This window comes from Linepithema humile, chromosome 3 (assembly GCF_040581485.1).
Source record: "Linepithema humile isolate Giens D197 chromosome 3, Lhum_UNIL_v1.0, whole genome shotgun sequence".
In the NCBI taxonomy this organism is placed as follows: domain Eukaryota; kingdom Metazoa; phylum Arthropoda; class Insecta; order Hymenoptera; family Formicidae; genus Linepithema; species Linepithema humile.
The window spans coordinates 13,530,852-13,552,820 of NC_090130.1; the positions used below are offsets into that span (position 1 = coordinate 13,530,852).

Genomic DNA, 21,969 nt, shown 5'->3' on the forward strand with positions numbered 1-21,969 from the left:
TAATATAGACCACGCGTTGCATGGCCAATTTTATAAGTTTGTTCTTTTTGGCTGAATTGGCTGCATTAGTACACAGTTAATAATTTTTTTCTCTTCTTGCTAAAGGCCATTGCACGTAAAAAAATTTTAGCATTATCCGTAAGAAATAAACGAATCGACCAATCATAGTGAGCAATAACGCGAGCGCAATCTTAATTGCTCAGTGTGATTGGTTGATTTGCTTATTTTTTACGATTAATACTAAAACCTTTTTTGTGTGCAATAACCTTTGAGAAATCATCATTTTTGCGTTATATTATTGTTGCAGCAAACTACAAAGAGCCATCTTTTAGGTTTGTTCGCATCGCAATGTTTTTACATGCTCTAACACGCTCTTACCCGCTTCCAATTGGTTAACGCGTTCCAATTGATTGAACAAACAAATTAAAGCGCATTTGAGCGAGTAAAAACATGTTGGGGCACGCGATACGAACAAACGATATTTATTGACTTTTGCACACAAAACGGCAACGCTTGCCGCGCGACAAAAGACAAAGCGATAGCTAATCAATTTACAATATTTCCATAAGAGCGATTATCACGGTTCGGTTATCACGTCGCTTCTTGCTGCACAGCAAGCGTTAGAGCTTATCCAGACAAACTTACATTGTCGCATAAACATATGCATAAGAAAATTGATTGGTCCATTTCCTTATGCATTTGCTTATGGACCAATCAATTTCCTTATGCATATGTTTATGCGACTATGCAAGTTTGTCTGGATAGGCCTTTACTGCGTCCTGTGTGCAGAAGCTATATTTCTGCTTTCAATAAAATATCATTTATTTGCTACTATAGTGAAACTTAGCAGTTTCCTATAACATTGACATAACTCAAATATAATGATTTCTTAGCAAAGGGAGAAAAAAGTATAAACTGTGTATTAATACAACCAGTTCTGCCAAAGGAACAGACTTTAAGTGCATGTCAGACTAAAGATTAAAAAATTGTGATTATGAATTGGAGATTGTAATTTGATTAATTAGTATAAAGCAACCTAATACTGTTATACAGGGTGTCCCAGACTTACCGTATCACCCGTTAATGGCAGATTCCTGAGGTCATTTGGAGACGAAAATCTTAATACCAAAATGTCGAGGCTACTATAGTATTTGAATGGGAAAGGCTTAAAGTTTACCAATCAGCTTGTCAGAATTTCGCGCGCTCAGGGACATCGCATCTCGAAAGAACCCTTGCACAACACTTTATTCAATACGTTTTATTTACTTCACTCAGCTCTTATTATTTCTTTATACTAATTGGCTAAATTACAATTTCTAATTCGCAATTTCAATCTTCTAATCTTTAGTCTGATACGGGCTTTATGAAATCGACCATGCAACGCGTGGTCTATATATTATAATGTTCATAGTACTATCGGCATGCAACTTTGGTATAGGTTATATTTGCTTGTGTCGTACATTTCGCTATTGTCGTTATTTTCTGTCTATTATTATTTTTGCTATTGTCGTTCTTTTATTCCAAAAATATAAGTTTTAATTGCAAAAATGATTTGTCGTGATTATATGATACGCGTGTGTTATAGAAAGCCTTGTAAAATGTATCATAAAATCATAGCCTGTAATAACGAATCATGCAACGGCAATAGAGTGTGCAAATTTGTACATCTAATGGAAGATGAAATAATTGAAATTAATAATAATATACGACCGTTTCGTGAAACGGTGTACAATGAAATGAAACGTTTAGCTTTCATTTTAAGAGAATCTTATCCTACAGAATTAAGAGTACACACCTGCTCATTATATATGCTGGGAGAGTGTGTGTGGCCGTGCTTATCATGCGGAACAATTTCCAACAACAGTAAGTCTTCTTTAACTGTTTAAAAATTTTAATTATTAATTTAAATTATTATGATAAATTAAACGTATTTTTAATTTCAGTAAATACTCCCCCAGTATGTAGCAAATGTTACATAATATTAAATAGGGATATAGAAGCATTGAATTGTGGCCATGTATATTGCAAGTATTGCATGGAACGACTGCAATTTCGCATAGATGGTGCCTTGCCAGCATATAATTGCGTAAAATGTCATATGTGGGAAATGTTTATCACGTTATGTAAGTATGAAGAAAATAAATTTCTCTTTATCTCTATTTTTAACAACGTATCGCTAATTTGCAACAACAGTGACTCAACAATTTGTCACAACAGTGATATAATTAAGAAGTAATGATTTTCCAGAAAATAAGTTTCAATGTTACAATTTATTATAATTTTTATATTACAGTGAAGCAACTTTCTCATAGAGATATTTAATATTTCACTTTTGTTCTACTAGTAACAAGCAAAATCTGTTCTTTTCTATATGAGTGACTCAAAGTTAGCAAATTTTGAATTATGTCATTGTTGCAGCAAATGAGCGATATATGAAAAATGGAATTGGAAGCTTATGCTTTTTGTATATCTTGAAAAAATTTTTTTTGCTATATATATTCATTATATGTTAAAAAAATGTTAAACTTGTACTTATGTTCTGTACATTGCCAAAGAGTATTTCAATTTTAAAAAAAATATTCATTTTTAACATTTTTTAAATAGATTATGTTAAAAGCAACACATTTAATTTTATTTTTATTATTTTATTTAAGAAAATCTATTTTAAAAAGTATAAATTTATATATTCTAATAAAGATAAAATATGTTTACAGATGGAACAGAAGAAACAATTTAAACATAGAAGAAAAGATGGAAATATTTATATTTACTTTTATATTTGGTATATAACGCATTTAATCAAATATTAAAAATTATTTCTTATTAAGGGAAAAAGTTAGTAAAAACATACCGTATCTATAAGACTGACTTAAAAACGCATTATCTGCATAGCTTTTTCGAAATTCTTTTGGGCGTATATATAACAAAAAAAATGAACCGGCATCTCGATGTTACAATAATTTAACAACCAATGTAGGATTAGCTTTGCAGTACATTGGTCGCATTTAGCAGAGTCAACAGTTGAAACACAGTAATCAGTAAATATTATTTGTGATTGCAATATACTATTTGATATACAACTGTTATATCTGCTAAATGTGACTAATAATATTGAAAAATGAATATCGGTCTAAGCATGTAATCAGTGATGCCAATTTGAGATCGCTGGTACCATGGGTATCCCCTCCACTACGGTACCAATGGTACCAGCGAGCTCGAATTGGCATCACTGCATGTAATAAATGCGTATATGAGCATGCACGCTAATTTCCCACTTTTTTTTGTGCGCAAGCCGCAAGAGGGGAGAACCTTCGGAGCCACGCCATATTTGTGCGCTTTTTGCCATGCCATGTACAATGGGCGCGTTCAGCAGAACATGGTTTCGTTCCGTTTCGCACATTATGCGCACGAATTACATAGAAAACGTTCCGTTTCACTCAATGCGCGCATGAACAGCGCTTAGAATTCCCTAGATTCCCACCACCTGCAGCGCATAATACACGCATCAGCTACCTCAAGTTTGAGTTGCAGCAGCTTATGCGTTCCATGCGATTGCGTAATTGCATATGGCGATTGATAGCGATATTATAAAAAGTGTCAAAATAGGAAGAGTCATAATGGAAGAGTCATTGATCGAATTCCCAGTCTTCATTGAAGAAACGCAGAGTATCATTACATTTATTGTGGAATCCATTTTGATTTTCCGCTTCTAATGCGTTCAATATCGTTCCGTTTCAAAGCATGTATCATGCGCATAATGAAACGAAACGCAGCCAATGCGCTAAGCATTAGCGATGCGAACGATGCGTGCTATGCGCAAAACGGAACGCAACCCAAATCGCTTGGTAGCAATCGAACGTGATTGGCTCTTACTTTTAGAACCAACAAATCAACGTTAAGTGATGACTAGACGACAATTCAGCAGTTGTTCTGCTGAACGCGGCCAATTTTCCACGAGTTGTTACATGTCTGATGTGCTTTTGTCGTAAAATCGCTTTTGTTATAACGTGCCAACGTTGTATCTGATAAATGCAGCGTATGCGTGCATGTTTCTTGCAATGTTTTTTCGCGGTACATAACCTTAAATCTATATTATATATTATATATATATTATGCTCGCGTATGTCGTTATATGTGCTTGAGATGCTCTTGTCGTAATACCGCTTTTGTTATAATTACCGTGCTCGTGTTGTAACTCTAAGTTACAGAAGAATATCAAATATACCGAAATATTTTTTTACATTGTTCTTATCCAAGCGTATTTTTGCCTGTTGTCAACATTCCGTTACAAATGTAAGTAAAATAGTACTTAAAGGAAAAATTTTTTACTTGCTATGTATTAATGTATTCAATTCTAGTTTGAAGTATCACGTACATATTCATAAACAATAACTTTTTCTTAAGAAATTAGTTTTGCCGTTATATATATTTATTTATATGAAATATTTAATCAGCATATGGCTAATTTCAGTTTAATATAGCTTGCTAAGCATAAAACAGATTCTGAATAAATTGCAAAATATTATAGATAATATTCGATAATAGTCGAATATTATTCTATATACTGTAATGTAAATTCAGCTTATGTGGAAAGAAGTTATGCTATTCCAAATTTTATTATATTTTACGTATTGTACTATACTTTTAAAAGAAAATAGCTTATTTTGTAATTTTAATGAAAAAACTATGTGTTAATTTTGAAAATAAATAGTAACACTTAATAGTTTTTGCATTTAAAAAATACATATTAATTGAGTACAGAGCATCTGTGTATAGTGTGAGTGAAGTATTGTTTATATCTATGAGTGCATTTAAGGAGATGCTTATTAATAGTAGTACAGATATGTATGCCATAAATGAATTCTGTGACATTCTAAGAATTTGTGACAAAATGCTTATGTATAGCAAAACTGTTAGTAATTTTAATATAACATTATTATCCAGCAATTTCTAATTCTACTTTTTTAAATTATATTATTAATTTTAACGTTTTTTAATTATTTTTTAGATGGAGGAAATAAATGGGAGGAAATCTGGTACAATAATTTACGTTTATGATGATTATACTTATAACAAGGATTCTCGTAATCCAAATATTTTGAGATGTAATACTCGTCGATCTACGAATTGTTTTGGTACCCTTAAAGTTGATAAAGATGGCAAAATACATTTAGTTCAAGATCATACTCATGTTCCAATAAAATGGAAAGTAAGGCATTTTATCATGAAACAAGAAATGCTGCAACTTTGTCGAGATACATCTTTACCATTGAAAGAAATATTTGATAGTGTCTGCAGAAAGTAAGTATTTTTCAAGTTTTAGTATATTTTTCAGAACATTATATATATATATATATATATATATATATATATATATAAAATAGTGTGTGTGCGTGTGCGTGCGTGCGCGCGCGCGCGTGTGTGTGTGTGTATGCACGCGCGCGCACTACTTTGTTTATAAATTTGCACAAAATTACTTTAACTTGATTCTTATTTTAACACTCTTTCTTAATTTTGTGTTATTTGCATAATAATTTTTTTTTAATTTAACAAATTTTGCAGAATTTAATGGATTAATTAAAATGTCTGCTAACATTTCTTGAACAATATTTTAGTTTTATTACTTTATTTTTAATAAATTTATATATGAATCTGAATTTAACATCTATTTTAGATGTTTGACTAGCACTCTATTTTTAATGCTATTGCATTGTGATTGTCTATATGTTTATATATATATATATTACTGTACATTTAAAAAATGTACAATGATTGCTACAGTGGTTGACTCCTCGTTTCAATCACAGGACTAAAAATTTTTTATTGATCTATTTATGTTGTTTAACTTTTTACTACAAGTATCTCCCTTGAATTTCCTATCATTCATTTTTAATCCTGAAAATCCACTTGTGTAATGATATTTTTTTCTTTTAATTCATTAATATCTTCAATTTTATATGTACTCTAAATATTTTTTTTTGGAGATTTTTTCTTGTTTGATTACATTTTTTTTTTCTAAATTAAAGATTATAGTAATATTGTATAAGTATACAATCTATATGTCAATCTGGTGTATTACATATTCTTTTAGATCTTTTTAAATTTGTTCCCCAATTTTCTTTGACTGGTTTTTCTTTTTTAATTTCTGTTGTTTTTTCTGCATCTTCCTATTCATTACCTTCATTTTGAACTTCTTAAAAGAGATTTATTTATTGTACTTTTTTTTAACAAGTTTTTAAGCTTTTTTAAATGTATCTAAATTTTACATTTCTGCTATTATTTAATGCTTTTCTTTGTTCCACAATGTATGCCCTATTAATATCCTATAAAGAAATAACTCTTACTTCTCTTATTATATTGTGTGTGTGTGTGTGTGTGTGTGTGTGTGTGTGTGTAAAGGTCTTATTGTTTTTTTAAATTAAACCACCAATTTTTTTTATATAAATCCATTCATCACATTCTGTGTAAAAAATTATAAGGATGCGGATGTAATGAACAAAAAATGAATAATTTACGAGATATTTTATATCTTAGTTTGACATATTTTTTATAAAATATAAAATATCTCAAAAAATATTTAATTTTCGGTAATCTTATCTTAATACCTTAATGCACAGAATAATGAGGAATCAATTAATTGTGTAAAAAAAACAGTTGTTTTTAAAAAAAGTATGCAACTGCATGTTGCAAATTACATATTTTTTTTAAAGCAACTGTATTTTTTGCACCAATTGATTTGTCTCATTATTTAGTGCATAAAAGTATTAAGCTTCTCAAAAATTAAATGTTTTTTTTAGGTATTTTGTATTTTATGACAAAATAGATCAAACTAAGATATAAAATATCTTGTAAACTATTTTTTTTTTTTTCTATTATACCCTTATAACTTTTTATACAGAATGTGATAAGAAATCGATTTATATAAAAAAATTATGATAATTCAACTTAAAAAAACAATGGTGACCTTTAAAACTCAAAAAGGTCACAAGTTAAAAAAAATTTCATGTACATTTTATTGGGGACTAAAAACCATATTTCCTTTATTTTCGTTACTTCAATCAGTTATGAGATATTTGTCCGAATAATTAGACGAACACCCTATGTATGGTTACTTTCATTCAATTCATGTTTTAACAAACCTAAGTTTTTTTTTTCAAATGCTCAACATATTTTTATGAGCTTAAAGTTTTAAATACAGTATATCTATTTTATATTGGCTTCTTACAATTTAAAATATTTTTATAAAATATATAGTATAAATAATTTATTTGTTGATTTGTAATGTAAGTTTTTAAATTTTATTAACATTAATATTATAAATACTACAAAGATGATTATAATATTCATTTTTTATTATTTTATTTGAATAGTCATGAAGATTGACAATTTTTATTTACATATTAAAGTAGGAAACAGAAGTTTTTAAGAATTGATTAATATAATGATTTTATTGATTGTTATTTGTGCAATGTTTTCTGCTATTGTTTCTTTTTTTGGTAAATTTAGTACGATTAAATAATGACATTTTATGTCTTATATAAATATATGTGTATATTCTACAAAGAAGTTAAACAAAATTAAATAAAATTAAGGATCAAATATACGAATTTTTTGCAGAAAAACGAATAATTTGTTTACAAATAATTTTGCTCTAAATAAGATCATTTCTCACAAATACTAGTTAATGAGAACAAATTAGAGAACATTTGAAGAAATATTGTACATACCATATAATGTCTATACTACCTACTTGTTCAATTTATTTCTGAATTTTGTACGCTTTCATTTGACTTTAAATATGAATCATAGATTTGTTAAAACATGAATCATAGATATTACATACACTCTTTCTTGAGATATCAATTTTAATTCTGTAATTAATATAAGAATTTATTATTGTTGCTTGTAACTTATATTTGTTGTAATACAGATATTTGTTTGTAATATAGATATCCTGAAGCAGCCACAACATTATCATATGCAACATTGAAAACTACATTGTACCGTGAAAGAATCAAACTTCGCCAAACTTTACCAAAAGATATGGAGACTCTTGCTACGAATTTATCAACTTACCAACCTCTTGAAAAATTTTACAAAGGAAATGTAACTTGCAGCGATGGAAAAAAAGCATTAATATTTACAAGTAATGAGCTATTGCAAGAATTACAAAAATCAACAGAACTTTATGTCGATGGCACATTTAATGTAAGTTTGTATATCTTATAATACACACACAGTATATTGTTTCTATATATGTATATGTATATGTATATGTATATGTATGGTATACAATAAAAATAATATATAACGATACTCGGTGTAAACTGTGAGGATAACGAGCCAGAATTGGATGTTCTTTTGTAATAATTAATTTGTTAAAACTCTTAATGTTCATTTATTAAATTTTTGATGTTAAAAACTGTAGATGTTTCGGTCAAGTACGCAACCATTATCAATGCAATAAAATTAGTTGTATATAAAAGTCATGTATGGATGAGTGATCATAAAGTTTTAACAAATTAATTATTATAAAAGAATATCCAACTACTGACTCGTCATCCTCACAGTTTATACCGAGTATCATTATTAATACACACGAGTCTACTATTTAAGAGGTTAAAAGTAATACATTTAAATAATGTTAACTTTGCAGATTGTTCCACGTGTACCATTAATGAATCAAATGTATACACTACATACTCGATATATGAATGTAGTAAGTAATAAAAATATATTATAACATGAATTATCACTAGTTAAAATATTGCATATGTATAATATTACTCAATAAATCATAAAAAAAAATAGTATAAAAAAGTTGTAATATAAGTTAATTTATTTTATTAATAAATACTAATTTTATTCTTTTATAATATAGACATAGAAAATGTCAAGTTTAAAAAAAGTAGTTTTAAAAAAATATAATTTAATATTTATTTTATATGTATATTATGAAGTTATAAATTATATAAAAGTATATGATTCCTCTTATTCTTTATAATAAATCTATGAGCCTTTTAAATATGTTTTTTCTTTAAAAAACAATAAAATCATGATTTGAACAATATCAATTGATGCTTTATCCCATACTCTTATTCATTGTTTAATTATAATAGGAATACTGTAATTTGTTTATTTTGCAGGGTATTGCTATGATCTTTATCCTGTGTGAAAGTCGTTCTAGTAATATGTACAGAGCTATTTGGAACAAAATTCTAGAGTTAGTGCCAATGCTTCAACATAATGTAAAATTTATAATGAGCGACTATGAGACAGCAGCCATGAAAGTGATAAATGAACAATTTCCAGCAGCAGCAGCACATGGGTGTTGGTTTCACTATAATCAAGTGTGCATTATAATTTTACATAATTTATTTTTTATGTTTATTCTATATTATTTACATAAACCAGTTATTATAATACATAAATATTCACTTACAGGCACTTTTGCGTCATTGGCGGCGATTAGGCTTAATGGATGCACCAAGAAACATTTTATCAATGACTATGAGTATGGCATTGGTTCCTTCTGATTGTTTTGAGGAAGCACTTTCCTTTATACAATTTGAAGTCGATCAAATTTCTCATGAATATCCTGCTGTTAATGATTTTTTAACATATGTACGCAAAACTTGGTTACCACTAGCATCAAAAGTCAGCGTTTATGATTGTCCTGTAAGGACAAATAATATAACAGAAACTTTCCATAACATAGCAGGAAGAAAATTCAGTAAATCTCATGAAAACGTCTGGAGTTTCTTAGGTAATGTTCTCATTAATATTTTTTTTCCATTTTATATATAAAGTAAACAAACTTTGACAAATAATAATATGACAAATAATAAAAATAATATGCTTACAGATAATCTGCGAATATTAATAACTGACGAAGAAATAAAACTGAAACGTTTAAAAACAACCGAAACTACTAAGCATTATACAACTATTAAAAACAGAAACCGAGATAATAAAATATTAAAAATGCAAAACTATTTTGCAACAGGCAGGTTAGTTTATATAAAATTCTATAACACATAATCTTTCATCGACGTTTTCTTTCGCAATTTTTAATCTTTGCATAACACATTAATAGCGAATTGATTATACATTATATAATGTATTATGCAAAGACTAAAACAGACTTTAATTTTAACAATTCATAAATTGACGCGATAATCAAGAGCTGTTAGATATGAAATTGACTTGACAGCGAGAAATAATCCGCATCGAGATTCGAGACTTTTGAGAATCGATATAATATAAATTTTTTAAATGAGAAGAAAGTCGACTTATAAAAGCACACAGAATAGCTTTATTTATAAAAAAATTTAATTTATTGTCGTTTTTTCAATTACTTTTTTGTATATAAGCAGTATATTTTTGAAAACCTATTGTGTACTATTTATATCTATTGATTCCTATCATTTTTTAAATAAAAGCTTTGAAAAAAACAGCTATTTAAAAAATAACAATTTACGTAATCTTACATTTTTTTACATCAGATAATTACAAGAAAAATTGATGTATCTAAAAGAACAGATAAATGTGTGATTCTATTTATAAGATTACTTTTAGATTGATTTTTCGTAAAGATTAATTAAAAATGAATATCAATATTTTCAATTTTGTGTTAAATAATTTTCATTAAAAACGACTAAATTTGCGACTGAACATGAAATGAAGATATTAATTTCCATTTTCGGCATCCTGCATTTATATTGTAAATTTAATATTTTTATATGTTTCTTTTTTATTTCTACATATGTAATACATAGTAGTATATATGCAATACATAGTAAAAGTATTTTTTTATTCTTTTTAGGTTGGATCTCAACAATTTTTTACGTTTTTTCAACGACAAATATGAAAATATGATAAAGGATAAATTACTTTCTAATGGTATGTCTATTATTAGTAATTAATAAAATTTGATATTTGAAGCTTTCGCAAAGTGGAAAAATACTACCCTCTGATTTAAATTCATCTAAATAAATATATACAAAAAAAACTTTATCTTGTAAAGATATTATATTCTTAAAATATTTAATATATATGAAATAAAAATGTTAAATATCTTGATTGTATGGATATATATTTAAATTTAATATAAAAATTATATTTTTACAAAAGATAACATACCTAATTCAACATTTGATGAAGAATATGATCATGTGTATTTAGAAACAAAATCAAATACACTGCATAATATAGAAGATGACACAAAAATTAATACAAAAAGGAAAACACCATTACAAACATTAAATTATGAGGAAATGAATCATTCACGTACAAAATATCACAAAAGAAGACAAAATAATGTGTTAAACACTGATAAAGGTAAACATGTAAATTTTAATATTACATTTGCAAGCATCATACTTTTAAAAAAAGTGAAATACAGTGGTTTGAATAAAATGAAATAATATACTCCATTAAATTTATTTTTATTACTTTTACAACTGAATAACATAACATATATTATATAAATTTATAACAATTCTACTAGATAACAATTTTGTTTTTTTTTTGGATTTAGTATTTGACTGTTATTGATCTTATAAAATTAATGTTTTTATACATCAAAATTGATAACGGATATATAATAAGTTATTGTATATATATTCATATTAAACATATCATTATTTATATTCCCTTACAAACACAAATTATAATACAATCTTTTTTGTACATCTAAGATGTATATATTTGTTTATATTAAAAATAAATTTTGCAATTACAGTAACACAAATTTCAGATCCTACATAGAAAAATTTGGACATATATAACCAAATTTTTCTATGCGGGATTTTATGTTTTTAAAAAATATATATCGCTATCATATTATTATAATAAATATATTACTATAGTATCATATTTGTTAACAGAAAACTTTAATAGAGAACACAAAAACACACAAAAACAAGATATCTTAAAATTACCAGAGTTAAAGGTGATTTTACAAAGGATAGATAAAGTATCAAAGAAAGAAATAAAAATATCATCAAAAGAATCATTAAAAAAACGTCGCAGAATAAGAATTTAATTTAATTGCAGCAAGGTAATTATTTCACAGCATTCTACTGATGCAGAATTAAAATAAAATAAGATTTGTTAACTTCGACAAATATTCATATACTTAATATTAACATTTTCTTTTTCTAATAAAAATAAAATATATAGAAAGTACTGGAAGATGAATATTTATATTTAAATTAAGTAAATCATATTTATTCTTTGGATTAGAAACTGAAGGATGATATTAAACTGCATCAGAAGAAGAATGTACGAAAAACATATGTACTGTGTGTCTTGTAAACGAGCGTACACATGCTTTTATACCTTGCGGTCATTTGGCTTGTTGCTTTTATGCATCGAACGTTTAGAAGCCGATCGATGTCCGATATGTAACGTAACATATGATAATTACGTAAGAATTAGAAAACCATAAAACATTCATATCTATCTACATAAAACATTTATATCTATCCACGTAAAAAATTTAAATTTCAAAATTGCTGATATTAATATTACTTGATGAGTTTCGAGAATTTAAGTTTCAAAAACACTGATATCAATATTACTTGAATGATATCAATATTGATGACAAAAAGATTCTGTGATAGAGATAGATGTTTGTGTAATTTTACTTTGGAAAGATATATATATATATACATATATACACATCTATAGATTGATTATACATTGTTGCAAGCGGAGTTAATAACTTACTTTAATAAGATAGATAAAAGTTCGATTCTTTTCTCCGATAATAAGTGCTAAACACGTTACACTTTTTTCTATTTGTCTACAGAGTGGTTCTACAGTGCATTGAAAATTTCGGTTTTTATCGCGAAGAATGACAACTTAATAATGGCTTTAACTGAAAAATACTTTGTATTGACTGACAATCAGGCGACAATTTGCGTTGTAGGATCACCCTCAGAATAATAGTTTGTATATTTTGAAAGATGTATAGATTATAGAAATTTCAGCTTTTTTCAGATTTATTTTAAGTCAAAATATAGGTATAATTTATAATCAGATACAGACATTCAATTTCTGTAAATGTATGTTTCTTGCGTCAAAGATATATGAATGTTTTTATTCTTTTTTTGTTACATATAGTATGAAACTGTGATTTTATTTTATACTATTACACAGCCTTAACCAAATAAGGCAAAGTATCTGACTTATTGTATGTATTTTATATATAATACCAGAGATTATTACCTAAATATAAGTAGAGTTGAGAAGTTGATATCAATTAAATGTACCGGAATGTCTTTGCTATAATGGTACGTACAATTTATTTTATCCAATCGCATTGAACATTTAGCTACAAATTGATGGATGACGTCAAATTTTTTAATTTTTTTCCTGTTTATAACTATGAGTAAGAATGACTATGAGTTATATCTTTCAAAAGACGTATCATTATAGAAATGGCAGCATTTTATATTCTAAGAAAAATGTATCTTTCGCATATAACGTAATTAGAGATTCCAATTTGTGCAAAGCTATAAGATGCCAAAGATACTTTTACTTTTTTCTGTAATACTGTTACGAATATGTACTAAGTGTTGTGATAGTTTTATACTTCTAAGTAATATAGGTCATTTATATGAAGATACAGATTTAATTTCTGCAAATGTATGTTTCTTGAGCCAAAGATATTTCAATTCTTATTTTTCACTTTAAACTATTGTTTAAATAAATATTTAAAATATAGTGTGCCGCATTTTATATATTTAGTATCAGTGCTTCGTTTTCATTTGAATATAAGTAGAGAACGTTTGGTATCTCACACATTTGCACAAATTAATTCATATGTAATCGATGAAATGTACCGTTATATCTGACTGTCATAGCTGGGATGATTACTATTTATTATATCCGATCGTTGCGAATATTTAGCTACAAGTTGATTGGCAACACACAATTTCGCATTCATTTCTTCATTACGTCTTATTAGAGAAAACCGTTCATATTTTCTCAGAAACGTACTGTTATAAAAATTCGCTCATATAATTACTCTAAGTAATTACGATTGACATACAAGTTAACATATAGAGATTTTACATTGTACAAATGTACAAAATGTCGAGATACTTTTATTACTTTTTTTAATAATGTAAATTGCTCTGTAATTTCGTGTTGTATTTTTTTTCAAAAGTATAAATATTGTAAAACATTTATTTCTTGTAACATGTAAATAAATATTTTATATGAATGCTGCTTATGCCTGACGCAGTTATAAGCTAAAAAGTTCAGAAATTGCTAAAAATAAAACATTTTTCTACCTAAATAATAAAACATTTTTTTTTCATGTCTCGATAAATTTTTCTTACATTTTACATTGACAGATCTAACCTAACCTAACCTAACCTTTCAATGTCATTTTTCTTTGATTTCATGCACTTTACGTTTATTAACCGGTATAACACTAAATGAACACACTTAGTTATATTTTTTACAAATTGTTCTTTATTTCTCACCATATATTACATATCAAAACGAATGGTACATATATCGCATGCGTCTTATTTCACTTTCTGGGAAGTAACCTTTAATAATCTTTAATGTCACATGTATATTTACAATTTCACACTTCACGTTTATTTACCGGTATAAAATTCAATAAAAACATTGTATAATTATATTTTTCACAAATTATTCTTAATTTATTTCCATATATTACATATCAAAACGAATGGTATATGTATCTTTTCGTGTCCAAGCGAACGCACAATTGAGCGATGCACAACTGAACAGTGCGCAAATAAACGGTGTCCAAACGAACGGTGTCCAAACGAACGGTGTCCAAACGAACGGTGTCCAAACGAACGGTGTCCAAACGAACGGTGTCCAAACGAACGGTGCGCAACTTTCTGTGTCCAAACAAACGGTGCGCAACTTTCTGTGTCCAAACAAACAGTGCGCAACTTTCTGTGTCCAAACGAACAGTGCGCAAATAAACGTTGTCCAAACGAACGGTGTCCAAACAAACGGTGTCCAAACGAACGGTGTCCAAACGAACGGTGTCCAAACGAACGGTGTCTAAACGAACGGTGTCCAAATGAACGGTGCGCAACTTTCTGTGTCCAAATGAACAGTGCGCAAGTAAACGGTGCGCAATTGTACTGTGTCCAATTGAACCGTGCGCAACCTTCTGTGTCCAAATGAACCGTGTCCAAATGCAACGTGTCCAATTGAACTGTGTCCAAGTGAAGGCCACTCGTTACGGTCTGCACTCCGGCAATAATGCCGAAGTGTCCTTCCACGAGCTGCTCCCCTTCACGCCCGCGTACTCGAGGACCACGTCCACGAGCCGTTTGGGCGGAGAGGGGGAGCCACCCTTGTGGGACACCGCTTCCCCCCATGCCAGACCGCATCCTGTCCCCCCCCCCCGATTGGGAGAGGAAGGATCGGCCCCAGACACAGGAAGGACCGGCACCCACATCCCTTCCCTTTAGACAGGGCCACCAAAAAAGGTGACCCCACCAGAGACCCGTCCCGCCGGAGCAGCAGCCCCGGCCAAGACAGGCCTCAACCGTGGGGGGAGCACCCCCCTGGCCAGCCGCCCCACTGGGCTAACGAGCCTGGCCGCCCGTGCACGGAGGGGAGATAGAAATCTCCCCCTAACGGTGCCGTGCCACCGGGGGTTTGAAGTCAGAGTCCCCGTCTCCTACCGGCGGATGGGAAAAGTCCCTTGGGGAGCCGCCGGACTCCCTGTTCCCTCCGAAGAAGGAACTGTGCGCTCTTGGCACCGCAGAAACACCTTTTCAGGTATTCCCGCGGTGAGCCCTCTCACCACGACAAGGTGGCGCACAACGAGAGGGTGGTTCCTTTCCACCTTACGTGTTCGGTCACAATCTAACCTAACCTCTTCTGGACACGAAAAATACGTGTGTATTTTTTTATCGTAACAATCGATTTACAACTTCTTTATTAAGAAACTTTTTTATTAAATAAAAAGTTTTTATTGTCTAATATATATATATTTTTTTTTAATTTTTAAGTGTTTTAAATTCTTTCTAATTTTTTACATAGTGAAATCAATATATAAGAAATATAGAGAAAATAAACTTATTAATTAAAAAGTTTTCTATTTTGATAAAAAAATACCAACTGAATTACATGTTTAGATGATAAACAGCTTTTTTTAGCAGGAACGATATTGCCTGTTGTGGGGAACACTCTTTCAGAGTCAGTAGAAGAAGCAGGAATAGCTAAATAAACATTAGCTAATTTAGCAAGGCATGAATACCGCTTTTCATGATTTTTCCACCATTTATAAGAATCCATGTTATGACTAATTTGTGGTTCTGCAATATAATTTGATATCTCGATTTGAGGACTATCAGTTTTTGCTTTAAACAAAACATTTAAACAGTTTATTTGAGTATTTTCTGTTTGTATTTGTTGCATTTCCTCATCACTGGTTAATTTTTCAGCAATAATAAGCCGAATTTTACTTCAAACATTTATAGGTTCCGCTAATAAATCCTTCGAACGAGGTCCAAAAAGGTCGCTATCTGATTTACAGTGATATTTGAGAGTTTAGATTCATCCCGGTTCATATAAAAGCGATCAGTTAAATCAGTAAAGATTATCTCTTTAAATTAACAAATCATATTATCATCTTCATTTATTTGTATATAATTATCGAGCATAGCACGAATTACGGGACGTGTCATAGATAGGTGACATGGTGTCATTGCAGAAGAACATGTTGTCATCTGAAGAGATTTTAGTACTTCAATTAAGTCTCCATTAAAATCTAGTCACGCTCAAAGACTTCCAATTTTTGTGCAACAGCAGTTGATGTAATAATCCTGTTTAATAGTACAGTTTCCACTGGAATCCTATTTTCTATGAGTCTCTTCAACATAAAATAAGTACTATTTCAACGAACAACTTTGAATTAATTTTTTTCTTTCCACATAATACCTGTGTTTTTTCAAAAGCATTAGTGGCAGCATTTAAATGTCGAAAATGAGTTACAATTTTACTCGCTTTATAAATAGTACAATCAATTTCATAAAGAAGGAGGGTCCAGATCGGCCAATTTTGGCCCTCTTTAAAATTTGTCCAAAATTATTCTAATCTATATCTTTGGATCTATTTCATTAAATTTTAATCATTCCAGCTTAAACGGAAACATTTAAGGCCGTAAGGTTACCGTATTTACTTCGAAACTCAGTATTTTGAATATCTGTAGTTTTATCGAAAACTATTTTAAAATCGTACTGGTAGATCATTCTGGAGTATGTATACATCTTATCATATGTAGTGATGTAACAAAATATTACGGGGATAACGTGGAAATTTTTGTAATTTAAATTACACGACGAGTGCGCGGGACCTCGGTAACTCCCGGTCAGATGGCAATGATCGAGCACCCGCGTATCTTCCGGTATAAACGGTTTTTTACACACGTGGCAATTTACGGCGCTATGGAATTTTTCCGATTCCTCCCGCGTAAGATCCGCCATGGATACGACGGTGGAAAGGAATGCCTTCACACGGCGCACCAAATCGTGGAGTTTATTAACGAACCACGCTATGCAATCTTCATCGCGATAAGACTTAAAACTAGATAACGAATTATCGTATGTACAACTTACATAATATCCTATGCTAAATGCCTTGTGATGTTGATAGGCGTAGGTTGTATGATCCTGTCCCTCCTTCTTCTTAAGCGTGCATTCCAGATTGGCATTACAAACGGGAGCACTTTTTCCGGTTATAGTTGCGGAACGTGAGCCACTTGTTGTCTTCGTTGGAAAGAATGATGGCGCAATTGTTCATCTTCCCGCACTCAACGCTGTGAACTAACAATTTCTCGCTTGTCCGAAAGTAGTGTAGACACCTGTAATAAATTATACAATTAATACTGCGAATAAAGTATTGAATTATTCTATAAATGTGTTTTTATCTACCAATCACAAATATGTTGTCTGAGTTCTCTCTTGCACAATTGCGAGCTCACCAACCGCGACAAGTTTTTAATCAGTATAAAGTGCGCTTTGTTGTTTCCAGACACGTAGAGAAGGTTGACGTGCTTCTCCATCTTATTGTCGGTGAGGCGCAGAGGAATGATCGAACGGTTTTCGATTGTAAATACGTTTACGGATATGGTGTTTAGTTTTTCGAATTTTGAAATTTGTGGAAGCGTCATGGGGAACTCGATACCACACAGATTTAGCATTGTGAAATAGTACCGGTACTGTGATACTTTTTCCGGGTACTTTTTTGCTGGATGTAAAGCGGCGACGACTGCCCACGCAAAACATGCATTGTCCGTCGATTGCACGTTGACCACTGCTTTTTTGAGTAAAATTTCCCGCCGTAACTTGATGTGGCATCCCGCATGCAGAGGATTGAACTTGTTGATGTTAATAGTGAAATCCAAAATGCGTGACAACGTCCATCTGCTGTCACGTTCTTGAAATTCCTCCAGAGACGTCAGGATAGCGTCAACCACATGCTTCGTGTACCACTCGTTTAGATCGGATGTGGGCTATAGCTCGCGGTTCTTTGTGGCAATGGTCTTTACGGTAGTCTTGTCGCCTGCGATAAATTCCTCGTTGAACATGGTGTTGATCTTGACACTGCCATGTTCCATCATGACGCTGTGGATCCGTTTAATGACCGTACTTCTTATTTGTTTCAAAAATTGGCGAGGTTTGATATATTCCAGATTGATAACTGCCGGTGCCGGTTAATATACGGTTCCTGAAGGCTGTCTCGATTTCTTTCCAGGTGAATTCTCTTTTGATATTGTATTCAGCACCAATGGGCACGAATCGCTCGCTTAGGGTGTACCTTACGCTTTCCAAGCGTGTTATTTGCGCCACCAAAAAATTGATTAGTCCGGTGCGTTATTTTTTTCGACATTTTTCCCTCAATGAATTGAGGTACTCGTCGCACTCGTAGTCCCATGGGAGGAATTCTTCCAACGTTTTAATATTTGCAGCTCGAACAATGAGATCACGCTCCATCTCCATTTCAGACAACAGTGATAATTTGTGTTTTTCGTGAGCTTTTTATACCCGCTTGTTGCTCACGACACTAATTAAAAAAAAATGCTGACAATGCTGATTAAAACATTAAAATCTGGCAACAATGGCGCCCAAAATGTTTACGTGGCTGCCTGTTGCTTCGAGTTTTTGCACACGGCACTATTAAAAGTGCCGATTAAGGGGGAACACCAGGGTGACGGCCGAAAAAAAAGGCTATTTTCGTGAATTTTTTTTTCATTATCTAATAGTTTGTTTAATTTATAAACTATATATGTTAAAAGTACATACTTATATTATGTTACAAAAAAAATTTCATAAAATAATATTCATATTTATAATAACTATGGTGATTGATGTGCACCTCGTCTGAAAAAACATGGGTGCACGGGCGCTCGTGCTGCATCTGAACGGGAGCTCTAAAATAAATTTTTTAAATTGTGATTTAAAGTATATGAATGTAGTTTTAGTTGCACGTACGGATTTTTTGATAAAATAATTTTTGACAAAATGGCACTGTTTAAAAAAAAAGTTTTCGATTTTTCAACAAAAATTCGTTACTTCTTTAATTGTTTTTCAAAAACTAATAATCCGATTGAAAAATCCGTACGTGCAACTGAAGACAATTTTGTTGTAAACATTCTGTCCAAATTTCAAGTTATTCGGATAAAAATTGGCCGAGATATGAGAGCGCCCAGTTACGAAAACGTGGTTTCGAGAAAAACGCGTTTAAAGTTTTACAACTAATTGGTTCATATAAAACGATAAAATTTTGTAACGAACCAAAGTGCGTCCAATCCGGGTGCATATGAAGTGCCTTCTGAAGCAATAGAACTCAAGCACGTAGACAACAAAAGAATACCGGTAAAACTCCCTACAGACAGATCAAGGGGACTGCCGAATCTTTTCAGGTAGCGCGCGGCCGGTTCTACTAGCGGCATCTGACCAAGTTCTACTCTATGACATATTTACTATAGTTCCGTTACGAATTTCACCATAATATTATAGGGACATATTTTTAAGACTCCAAACATCACAAAAATGCAAAAAAAAAAAATCGATTTTTTGAAACCGTCACCGTGGTGTTCTCCCTTAAATATAAAGAAATCTGGCAACAATGGCGCCTAAACTGCTGACGCGGCTGTTGTTAAAAATAGTGATGATATCATTCTTGTAACAACGCAAAATGGCGCTAAAAATGTTGACGGCGCAAAATGGCGTTTGCAGATTCTATAAAAAGCGGTGATGTTATCTGTAAAATACGTGGTCGCTTTCAATTTCTTGTAATCTGATATCCCTTCCAATGACTTTATGTAACTTGATACCCACGTCGCAAAAAGTGCTGATGCTACGCTTTTACAACTGTAAACGTGTGTAACCTGATACCTCTCTTTTCCAAAGTGTTGTAATCTGATACTCCCCCCCCCCTTAAAGTGCTTACGCAGCGTAATTTGATAACCCCTCCTTTCCAAAAGTGTTGACGTAGCGTAATCCGATACCCCCTCTCCTCCAAAAGTGCTAACGTACGTAATCCGATACCCCCTACCCTCCAAAAGCGCTGACGCAGCGTAATCCAATACTCCCCTCCCCTCCAAAAGTGTTGACGCAGCGTAATAAGATACCCCTTCTTCCCCCGCACCCCCTTTATTGCCTCATGGGTTAGAACCGGCCTAGTTATACTACTAACTCACTCGCGCTTTTTGACATTCGATTAGCTTCTGCCAACACAAACTTACGGAGTCTTGTCCCAATCATTCTCATAATCGCTAAATCATCTACATTCTCATTCTCACATTTACTTATCTCGTCGTTAAGACGCTTGCGCTTCGCACTCACCTCACTCTTTCTACTATAAACACTTCCACTTCTATCTCGCATTTCTATTAGGGGTACAAATAAGTTTTAAACCGTTTTTTGTAGAACATAAAAAAGTCATTCAAAATTTAAATATTCTCCCGCTCTTTTCCGATTTTGTAGTGTTTATATGGTAACAAAAAATAACAACTAACTTCACGATATTGTTTGTGTAACCTAAAATTACAGCAGCTTGAAAATAACAAACGAGAAACAATTTATTCGGCACTGCATTCGCTATGAATTCCATCAAGGAAAGAGTGCCGCAAAAGCGTGTGTATCAATTTGTTTGACTCTTGGAGACAATGTTGTATCCAAAAGTACGTGTAAATTTTGGTTCAGACGGTTTAAAGAAGGTAATTTCGACGTTAGCGATCGTGAACGTAGCGGAGCTCATCGTCCTCTCAAGACTGAGGACGATGAATTGCAAGCATTACTCGATAAAAATTCGTCCCAAACGCAAAAAAAGCTTGCATTACAACTGGGAGTAAAGCAACAAACCGTTTCTAACCGTTAACAGAAGATGGGAAAGATTTAGAAAGAGGGAAAGTGGGTACCATACGAATTGAGCCAGAAGAACAAAGATAACCGTGTCGAAATGTGTCTGAATCTGTACAACAAACAGCACAGAAAGTCTTTCCTGTGGAAAATCGTAACGGATGATAAACAGTGGATATATTACGATAATCCCAAGCAAAAAAAATCATGGGTAGACCCCGGCCAACCATCCACATCAACGCTAAAGCGGAATATCCACGACCAAAAGGTAATGCTCTGTATATGGTGGGATATGCAGGGTGTGCTATATTATGAGCTTCTGCAACCACGTGAAACGGTTGATGGTGATTGCTATAATCGACAACTATTGAGATTGAACAAAGAAATCCGTCGAAAACATCCATATACTGGTAAAGGATTGCGTCCGGTGAAATTGCTTCATGACAACGCTAGGCCTCATGTCGCTAAAACGGTCAAAGAAACATTATTAACGCTTGGTTGGAATGTTCTACCGCACCCGGCCTATTCGCCAGATATAGCGCCAAGTGATTATCACTTGTTCCGCACGATGTAAAACGCATTGTCTGAGGTA

At 31.6% G+C, this 21,969-nt stretch overlaps 1 protein-coding gene and 1 long non-coding RNA gene across 4 annotated transcripts; one reads left to right on the top strand and one right to left on the bottom strand.

The window, feature by feature from the left end:
- Positions 1 to 636: 636 nt before the first annotated feature.
- LOC136999083 (uncharacterized) lies at positions 637 to 14,263 on the top strand. 3 transcript variants are annotated; one of them, XM_067352553.1, is made up of 13 exons: positions 637 to 1,863; positions 1,944 to 2,123; positions 2,715 to 4,293; positions 5,009 to 5,301; positions 7,950 to 8,208; positions 8,657 to 8,719; positions 9,147 to 9,350; positions 9,445 to 9,766; positions 9,866 to 10,010; positions 10,826 to 10,902; positions 11,134 to 11,340; positions 11,889 to 12,061; positions 12,247 to 14,263. In XM_067352553.1, exons 4-12 carry the CDS (start codon positions 5,009 to 5,011, stop codon positions 12,044 to 12,046), a joined length of 1,728 nt encoding a protein of 575 aa, XP_067208654.1. In that variant the 5' UTR covers positions 637 to 1,863; positions 1,944 to 2,123; positions 2,715 to 4,293; the 3' UTR covers positions 12,047 to 12,061; positions 12,247 to 14,263. The 3 variants fall into 3 exon arrangements, with proteins under 3 accessions (XP_067208654.1, XP_067208653.1, XP_067208655.1); XM_067352552.1 differs by having other exon boundaries at positions 11,889 to 14,263; XM_067352554.1 differs by having other exon boundaries at positions 11,185 to 11,340; positions 11,889 to 14,263.
- Positions 14,264 to 19,244: 4,981 nt separating this feature from the next.
- Positions 19,245 to 21,299, bottom strand: LOC136999086 (uncharacterized). Its single transcript, XR_010889489.1, has 2 exons — positions 19,809 to 21,299; positions 19,245 to 19,444 (listed from the first exon to the last, which is right to left on the bottom strand). It is a non-coding gene; the product is annotated as an uncharacterized lncRNA (long non-coding RNA).
- Between the last annotated feature and the right edge of the window lie 670 nt (positions 21,300 to 21,969).